Source organism: Oncorhynchus masou, unplaced genomic scaffold (genome assembly GCF_036934945.1).
Source record: "Oncorhynchus masou masou isolate Uvic2021 unplaced genomic scaffold, UVic_Omas_1.1 unplaced_scaffold_2402, whole genome shotgun sequence".
NCBI lineage: Eukaryota > Metazoa > Chordata > Actinopteri > Salmoniformes > Salmonidae > Oncorhynchus > Oncorhynchus masou.
The window spans coordinates 7,501-17,500 of NW_027008857.1; the positions used below are offsets into that span (position 1 = coordinate 7,501).

At 52.1% G+C, this 10,000-nt stretch overlaps 1 protein-coding gene across 1 annotated transcript in view; it reads right to left on the bottom strand.

Annotated features, from left to right (window-relative positions):
* LOC135533484 (intermembrane lipid transfer protein VPS13B-like) overlaps positions 1–10,000 on the bottom strand; it is a gene marked incomplete at its 3' end in the record, with an annotated part of 18,873 nt that overhangs the window by 1,472 nt on the left and 7,401 nt on the right. The window contains exon 4 of the mRNA XM_064960784.1: positions 2,228–2,428. Coding sequence (XP_064816856.1) covers positions 2,228–2,428 — 201 coding nt within the window. The remainder of the gene's footprint in view (positions 1–2,227; positions 2,429–10,000) is intronic.

Here is a 10,000-nt window from a genome sequence, read left to right on the forward strand (position 1 = left end):
GAGTGTAGAGAGAGAGGGAGAGAGAGAAAGAGAGAGAGGGAGAGAGAGAAAGAGAGAGGTGAGGGAGAGAGAGAAAGAGAGAGAGGGAGGGAGTGTAGAGAGAGAGAGAGAAAGAGAGAGGGAGTGTAGAGAGAGAGGGAGAGAGAGAGAGAGAGAGAGAGAGAGAGAGGGAGAGGTAACAGGGTGAGTCGGGTGACGATAAACTCCCCAGGACCACTACCTCTTCCTGGGCTCCTCGACTGGGAGGGGTCAGAGAGCAGGGGTCAGAGAGCAGGGGTCAGAGCGCATCACGAGTTAACATGCACCTTCTCTCCCTGGACTGAAAGGCATTGTAACAGAGAGAACACACAGGGCAGGAATACACACACACACACACACACAGATCCTTTGAAGACCTCTAATTACTCTATGTTTGTAACAATTGAAAGCAACGGATGTTCTGGTTTCAACAGAACTCTGACTCTGGAAAACGACCTCTCGTTCCAAACATCCCACAGATGATGTCACCGCTGGCCGCGCCAAGTCCACGGCTAACAAAGGTGTTTGGTTTGACCTTTCGACCTTCACAAACAGATTACAGAGGATCACTCCGACGAGCCGAACCCCACGGGGGACCTCTGAATGGAGCAACATGTCCTGGAGCACATGTTTCATAAACACACAGGGGTGGTGCTTGAAGATTGTTGTCCGTGCTGGAAAACAATCTTAGTGGTGATGAGGGGAAACTTGACTTGAGAGATGGGACACTATGAGGACATTATTATAACAGTGATGTCTTGATGGACACTATGAGGACATTATTATAACAGTGTTGTATTGATGGACACTGAGACATTAAAATAACAGTGTTGTCTTGGACACTATGAGGACATAATAACAGTGATGTCGATGGACACTATGGGGACATTATAATAGCAGTGATGTCTTGATGGACACTATGGGGACATTATAATAGCAGTGTTGTATTGATGGACACTGAGACATTAAAATAACAGTGTTGTCTTGATGGACACTATGGGGACATTATAACAGTGTATGTATGACATACTACCTGTGGAATCTCACCTGGACAGACAGTTACAGTGAATAACATGACAAAGTAGCTTTAGGGTTGGAATCTACCTAGTTGGAATCTACCTGGTTGTGGTTGGTATCTACCTGGTTGGTATCTACCTGGTTGGAATCTACCTGGTTGGAATCTACCTGGTTGGAATCTACCTGGTTGGAATCTACCTGGTTGGAATCTACCTGGTTGGAATCTACCTGGTTGGAATCTACCTCGCTGTAATAGGGTTGGGATCTACCTGGTTGGTATCTACCTGGTTGGAATCTACCTGCCTGTAGTAGGGTTGGAATCTACCTGGTTGGTATCGACCTGGTTGGTATCTACCTGGTTGGAATCTACCTGGTTGGAATCTACCTGGTTGGAATCGACCTGGTTGGTATCTACCTGGTTGGTATCTACCTGGTTGGTATCTACCTGGTTGTGGTCTGTATCTACCTGGTTGTGGTTGGTATCTACCTGGTTGTGGTTTGTATCTACCTGGTTGTGGTTTGTAGTGGGGTTGGTATCTACCTGGTTGTGGTTGGTATCTACCTGGTTGTGGTCGGTATCTACCTGGTTGTGGTTGGTATCTACCTGGTTGTGGTTGGTATCTACCTGGTTGTGGTTGGTAAGAACCTGGTTGTGGTTGGTATCTACCTGGTTGTGGTCGGTATCTACATGGTTGTGGTTGGTATCTACCTGGTTGTGGTCGGTATCTACCTGGTTGTGGTCGGTATCTACCTGGTTGTGGTCGGTATCTACCTGGTTGTGGTTGGTATCTACCTGGTTGTGGTTGGTATCTACCTGGTTGTGGTTGGTATCTACCTGGTTGTGGTCGGTATCTACCTGGTTGTGGTCGGTATCTACATGGTTGTGGTTGGTATCTACCTGGTTGTGGTTGGTATCTACCTGGTTGTGGTCGGTATCTACCTGGTTGTGGTCGGTATCTACCTGGTTGTGGTCGGTATCTACATGGTTGTGGTTGGTATCTACCTGGTTGTGGTCGGTATCTACCTGGTTGTGGTCGGTATCTACCTGGTTGTGGTCGGTATCTACCTGGTTGTGGTCGGTATCTACCTGGTTGTGGTCGGTATCTACCTGGTTGTGGTTGGTATCTACCTGGTTGTGGTCGGTATCTACCTGGTTGTGGTTGGTATCTACCTGGTTGTGGTCGGTATCTACCTGGCTGTGGTTTGTAGTAGGGCTGGTACTCGTGGTCCATGGCGCAGGCCAGCATCTTGAGAAGGCGGTGCACGGCGCTGCTGTCGAGCCGTAAGTCCAGAGGTCCGACCACCAGCCTCTTGACAGACGTCTCTTGGACAGGGGGGACCGGTTCTTCTTTAGGCCCTGTCGCCATGGTGAAGTCCTGCTGCCCTACACACACTGGGACAGAGACAGAGGGTCAGAACCACACACACACTGGGACAGAGACAGAGGGTCAGAACCACACACACACTGGGACAGAGACAGAGGGTCAGAACCACACACACACTGGGACAGAGAGACAGAGGGTCAGAACCACACACACACTGGGACAGAGACACAGAGGGTCAGAACCTCACACACACTGGGACAGAGAGACAGAGGGTCAGAACCACACACACACTGGGACAGAGACACAGAGGGTCAGAACCTCACACACACTGGGACAGAGAGACACAGAGAGTCAGAACCTCACACACACTGGGACAGAGAGACAGAGGGTCAGAACCACACACACACTGGGACAGAGAGACACAGAGGGTCAGAACCTCACACACACTGGGACAGAGACACAGAGAGTCAGAACCACACACACACACACACTGGGACAGAGAGACAGAGGGTCAGAACCACACACACACTGGGACAGAGACACAGAGAGTCAGAACCTCACACACACTGGGACAGAGAGACAGAGGGTCAGAACCACACACACACTGGGACAGAGAGACACAGAGGGTCAGAACCTCAGACACACTGGGACAGAGACACAGAGAGTCAGAACCACACACACACTGGGACAGAGACACAGAGAGTCAGAACCACACACACACTGGGACAGAGAGACAGAGGGTCAGAACCACACACACACTGGGACAGAGAGACACAGAGTCAGAACCACACACACACTGGGACAGAGACACAGAGGGTCAGAACCACACACCCACTGGGACAGAGAGACACAGAGGGTCAGAACCTCACACACTGGGACAGAGAGACACAGAGGGTCAGAACCACACGCACACTGGGACAGAGACACAGAGGGTCAGAACCACACACACACACACTGGGACAGAGAGACACAGAGAGTCAGAACCACACACACACTGGGACAGAGAGACAGAGGGTCAGAACCACACACACACTGGGACAGAGAGACAGAGGGTCAGAACCACACGCACACTGGGACAGATACACAGAGGGACAGAACCACACACACACACACACTGGGACAGAGAGACACAGAGGGTCAGAACCTCACACACACTGGGACAGATACACAGATAGTCAGAACCTCACACACACTGGGACAGAGAGACAGAGAGTCAGAACCTCACACACACACACTGGGACAGAGACACAGAGGGTCAGAACCATACACACACACACTGGGACAGAGACACAGAGGGTCAGAACCTCACACACACACACTGGGACAGAGACACAGAGGGTCAGAACCATACACACACACACTGGGACAGAGAGACACAGAGGGTCAGAACCACACACACACACACACTGGGACAGAGACACAGAGAGTCAGAACCACACACACACACACACTGGGACAGAGAGACACAGAGGGTCAGAACCTCACACACACTGGGACAGAGAGACAGAGAGTCAGAACCTCACACACACTGGGACAGAGAGACACAGAGGGTCTCTCTCTCTCTCTCTTTCTCTCTCTCTCTCTCATGTATATTCCAAATGTCCCTTCTCTCTTTCTCTCCTCTATGTGATGTACTTTCTATTCCTTAATCACCGATGCCATGCAGGTCACTGTTAGAATGATTTACAGCCACCTCTCTCTTATACAACTGGATCCATTAAAAATAGGGGGCAGAGGAGAAGAGGGGACTAAATTATTTCATCATGTGATGTACATACATTCATTACACCACACAGAACACCGTCAGAACACACAGAACACGGTCAGAACACACAGAACACCGTCAGAACACACAGAACACGGTCAGAACACACAGAACACGGTCAGAACACACAGAACACGGTCAGAACACACAGAACACGGTCAGAACACCCTGAACACCGTCAGAACACCCTGAACACCGTCAGAACACACAGAACACCGTCAGAACACACAGAACACGGTCAGAACACCCTGAACACCGTCAGAAACAAACAGAACACCGTCAGAACACACAGAACACGGTCAGAACACACAGAACACGGTCAGAACACCCTGAACACCGTCAGAACACCCTGAACACCGTCAGAACACCCTGAACACCGTCAGAACACACAGAACACCGTCAGAACACACAGAACACGGTCAGAACACCCTGAACACCGTCAGAAACAAACAGAACACCGTCAGAAACAAACAGAACACGGTCAGAACACACAGAACACCGTCAGAACACACAGAACACCGTCAGAACACACAGAACACGGTCAGAACACACAGAACACGGTCAGAACACACAGAACACGGTCAGAACACCCTGAACACCGTCAGAACACCCTGAACACCGTCAGAACACACAGAACACGGTCAGAACACCCTGAACACCGTCAGAAACAAACAGAACACCGTCAGAAACAAACAGAACACCGTCAGAAACAAACAGAACACCGTCAGAACACCGTCAGAACACCGTCAGAACAAACAGAACACCGTCAGAACAAACAGAACACCGTCAGAACACCGTCAGAACACCCTGAACACCGTCAGAAACAAACAGAACACCGTCAGAAACAAACAGAACACCGTCAGAAACAAACAGAACACCGTCAGAAACAAACAGAACACCGTCAGAAACAAACAGAACACCGTCAGAACACCGTCAGAACAAACAGAACACCGTCAGAACAAACAGAACACCGTCAGAACAAACAGAACACCGTCAGAACACCGTCAGAACATACAGAACACCGTCAGAACACTGCTAGAACACCGTCAGAACACTGCTAGAACACCGTCAGAACACACCGAACACCGTCAGAACACACAGAACACCGTCAGAACGCACAGAACACCGTCAAAACACACAGAACACCGTCAAAACACACAGAACACCGTCAGAACACCATCAGAACACCGTCAGAACACACAGAACACCGTCGGAACACACAGAACACCATCAGAACACCGGTCAGAACACTATGTAGGGAATAGGGTGCCATTTGGTCCTGGTCTAAAGTAGTGCACTATATAGGGAACAGGGTGCCATTTGGTCCTGGTCTAAAGTAGTGCACTATATAGGGAACAGGGTGCCATTTGGTCCCGGTCTAAAGTAGTGCACTATGTAGGGAACAGGGTGGCATTTGGTCCCGGTCTAAAGTAGTGCACTATGTAGGGAACAGGGTGCCATTTGGTCCCAGTCTAAAGTAGTGCACTATGTAGGGAACAGGGTGACATTTGGTCATGGTCTAAAGTAGTGCACTATATAGGGAACAGGGTGCCATTTGGTCCTGGTCTAAAGTAGTGCACTATATAGGGAACAGGGTGACATTTGGTCATGGTCTAAAGTAGTGCACTATATAGGGAACAGGGTGCCATTTGGTCCTGGTCTAAAGTAGTGCACTATGTAGGGAACAGGGTGACATTTGGTCATGGTCTAAAGTAGTGCACTATATAGGGAACAGGGTGCCATTTGGTCCTGGTCTAAAGTAGTGCACTATATAGGGAACATGGTGCCATTTGGTCCCGGTCTAAAGTAGTGCACTATGTAGGTAACAGGGTGCCATTTGGTCCTGGTCTAAAGTAGTGCACTATATTTAACATTTAAGTCATTTAGCAGACGCTCTTATCCAGAGCGACTTATAGGGAACAGGGTGCCATTTGGTCCCGGTCTAAATTAGTGCACTATGTAGGGAACAGGGTGCCATTTGGTCCTGGTCTAAAGTAGTGCCCTATATAGGGAACAGGGTGGCATTTGGTCCTGGTCTAAAGTAGTGCACTATATAGGGAACAGGGTGCCATTTGGTCCTGGTCTAAAGTAGTGCACTATATAGGGAACAGGGTGCCATTTGGTCCTGGTCTAAAGTAGTGCACTATATAGGGAACAGGGTGCCATTTGGTCCCAGTCTAAAGTAGTGCACTATGTAGGGAACAGGGTGCCATTTGGTCCTGGTCTAAATTAGTGCACTATGTAGGGAACAGGGTGCCATTTGGTCCTGGTCTAAAGTAGTGCACTATATAGGGAACAGGGTGCCATTTGGTCCAGGGCCAGACATGAATTTCTGTTCTACTGAATGAATGGAGGGTTCAAATTCCTGTTTGATTTTGGAGATTAAACGTGTCACTTCCTCTCCCCTGTCTGCGTTGCTATTGGCTGTGGCAGATCAGGACTAATAGGCACCATGTGGCAGCAGTTGGATCAGATGAAGGACGGAGAGTGATGAAATCAGATGGGATTTATAGAATTAACCATCTCCCATTTCTCCCTCCCAAAAACATCACATTACTTCTCTGTGAAGTCAATAGCGAGTCTGCGAAACGTGCGATGACTTTGAAAAAAACAGGATCGAGTTACGTTTTAACCTAAAAAAAGGGGGGGGGACAGAGAGAGACAGGGGGAGACAGAGAGAGACGGGGGGAGACAGAGAGAGACGGGGGAGACAGAGAGAGACGGGGGAGACAGAGAGAGACGGGGGGGAGACAGAGAGAGACGGGGGGGAGACAGAGAGAGACGGGGGGGAGACAGAGAGAGACGGGGGAGACAGAGAGAGACGGGGGGAGACAGAGAGAGACGGGGGGAGACAGAGAGAGACGGGGGGAGACAGAGAGAGACGGGGGGGAGACAGAGAGAGACGGGGGGGGAGACAGAGAGAGACGGGGGAGACAGAGAGAGAGACGGGGGGGAGACAGAGAGAGACGGGGGGGAGACAGAGAGAGACGGGGGGGAGACAGAGAGAGACGGGGGGGAGAGAGAGAGACGGGGGGGACAGAGAGAGACAGGGGGAGCAGAGCAGAGAGAGACAGGGGGAGCAGAGCAGAGAGAGACAGGGGGGACAGAGAGAGACAGGGGGAGCAGAGCAGAGAGAGACAGGGGGGACAGAGAGAGACAGGGGGGCAGAGCAGAGAGAGACAGGGGGGCAGAGCAGAGAGAGACAGGGGGGACAGAGAGAGACAGGGGGGACAGAGAGAGACAGGGGGGACAGAGAGAGACGGGGGGGAGACAGAGAGAGACGGGGGAGACAGAGAGAGACGGGGGAGACAGAGAGAGACGGGGGGAGACAGAGAGAGACGGGGGGAGACAGAGAGAGACGGGGGAGACAGAGAGAGACGGGGGAGACAGAGAGAGACGGGGGGAGACAGAGAGAGACGGGGGGAGACAGAGAGAGACGGGGGGGAGAGAGAGACGGGGGGGACAGAGAGAGACAGGGGGGACAGAGAGAGACAGGGGGAGCAGAGCAGAGAGAGACAGGGGGGACAGAGAGAGACAGGGGGAGCAGAGCAGAGAGAGACAGGGGGGACAGAGAGAGACAGGGGGGCAGAGCAGAGAGAGACAGGGGGGACAGAGAGAGACAGGGGGCAGAGCAGAGAGAGACAGGGGGGGCAGAGCAGAGAGAGACAGGGGGGACAGAGAGAGACAGGGGGGACAGAGAGAGACAGGGGGGGGGACAGAGAGAGACAGGGGGGGGACAGAGAGAGACAGGGGGGGGACAGAGAGAGACAGGGGGGGCAGAGCAGAGAGAGACAGGGGGGGGGGGACAGAGAGAGACAGGGGGGGACAGAGAGTCCTGTGGCGACGGTCGGTGACGAATCTGATCGGTTGCCACCGGACGGTCTCATCACCGGAGGCTGAACACCGATAGGAAAGCATTCCACATTGATGACTGTAGCTCCCTGACACCATGACACTGATCCACACATCACTATGGGTCTGGCAGTACAGACTGACACCATCAATGTTTAGTTTAATTTAGAGGATTATCTGAGCTGACAGGAGGGGAAGCTACAACCCAGGGGCTGGCTGCAGGAGGGGGAATGTAGAGAGAGACGGGGCGGGGGGGGGGGGGGGCAGGGAGAGACAGGGGGGGGCAGAGAGAGACAGGGGGGGGCAGAGAGAGACAGGGGGGGGCAGAGAGAGACAGGGGGGGCAGGGAGAGACAGGGGGAGGACAGAGAGAGACAGGGGGGGCAGAGAGAGACGGGGGGGGGACAGAGAGAGACAGGGGGAGGACAGAGAGAGACGGGGGGGACAGAGAGAGACAGGGGGGGACAGAGAGAGACAGGGGGGACAGAGAGAGACAGGGGGGACAGAGAGAGACAGGGGGGGGACAGAGAGAGACAGGGGGGGACAGAGAGAGACGGGGGGGGGGGGAGAGAGAGACAGGAGGGGGGGACAGAGAGAGACAGGGGGTTAATGTTACTGTGGGTCGATGTTACTGTGGGTCAGTGTTACTGTGGGTCGATGTTACTGTGGGTCGATGTTACTGTGGGTCAACGTTAGTGTGGGTCGATGTTACTGTGGGTCGATGTTACTGTGGGTCGATGTTACTGTGGGTCGATGTTACTGTGGGTCAACGTTAGTGTGGGTCGATGTTACTGTGGGTCGATGTTACTGTGGGTCGACGTTAGTGTGGGTTAACGTTACTGTGGGTCAACGTTACTGTGGGTCAACGTTAGTGTGGGTCGATGTTACTGTGGGTCGATGTTACTGTGGGTCGACGTTACTGTGGGTCGACGTTACTGTGGGTCGACGTTACTGTGGGTCGACGTCACTGTGGGTCGATGTTACTGTGGGTCGATGTTACTGTGGGTCGACGTTAGTGTGGGTCGATGTTACTGTGGGTCGATGTTACTGTGGGTCGACGTTAGTGTGGGTTGACGTTACTGTGGGTCGACGTTACTGTGGGTCGACGTTAGTGTGGGTCGACGTTACTGTGGGTCGATGTTACTGTGGGTCGACGTTACTGTGGGTCGACGTTACTGTGGGTCGACGTTACTGTGGGTCAGCGTTACTGTGGGTCAGCGTTACTATGGGTTAGTGTTACTGTGGGTCAGTGTTACTGTGGGTCAGTGTTACTGTGGGTCAGTGTTACTGTGGGTCAATGTTACTGTGGGTCAGTGTTACTGTGGGTCAATGTTACTGTGGGTCAGCGTTACTGTGGGTCAGCGTTACTGTGGGTCAGCGTTACTGTGGGTCAGCGTTAGTGTGGGTCGATGTTACTGTGGGTCGACGTTACTGTGGGTCGACGTTACTGTGGGTCGACGTTACTGTGGGTCGACGTTAGTGTGGGTCGACGTTAGTGTGGGTCGACGTTAGTGTGGGTCGATGTTACTGTGGGTCAATGTTACTGTGGGTTAGTGTTACTGTGGGTTAACGTTACTGTCGGTCAACGTTAGTGTGGGTCGACGTTACTGTGGGTCAGCGTTACTGTGGGTCAGCGTTACTGTGGGTCAGCGTTACTGTGGGTCAGCGTTAGTGTGGGTCGATGTTACTGTGGGTTAACGTTACTGTGGGTCAATGTTACTGTGGGTCTACAGCCTTTTGCTCCAACCTGTTTACCTGAGATCATTTAGTTGGCCTTTTGAAGCATATTTTTCTAACAAACGTGAGATAAAAAATCATCCACTGCTACAGAGAAACAGTCCGTCACCGAGAGAAACAGTCCGTCACCGAGAGAAACAGTCCGTCACCGAGAGAAACAGTCCGTCACCGAGAGAAACAGTCCGTCACCGAGAGAAACAGTCCGTCACCGAGAGAAACAGTCCGTCACCGAGAGAAACAGTCCGTCACCGAGAGAAACAGTCCGTCACCGAGAGAAACAGTCCGTC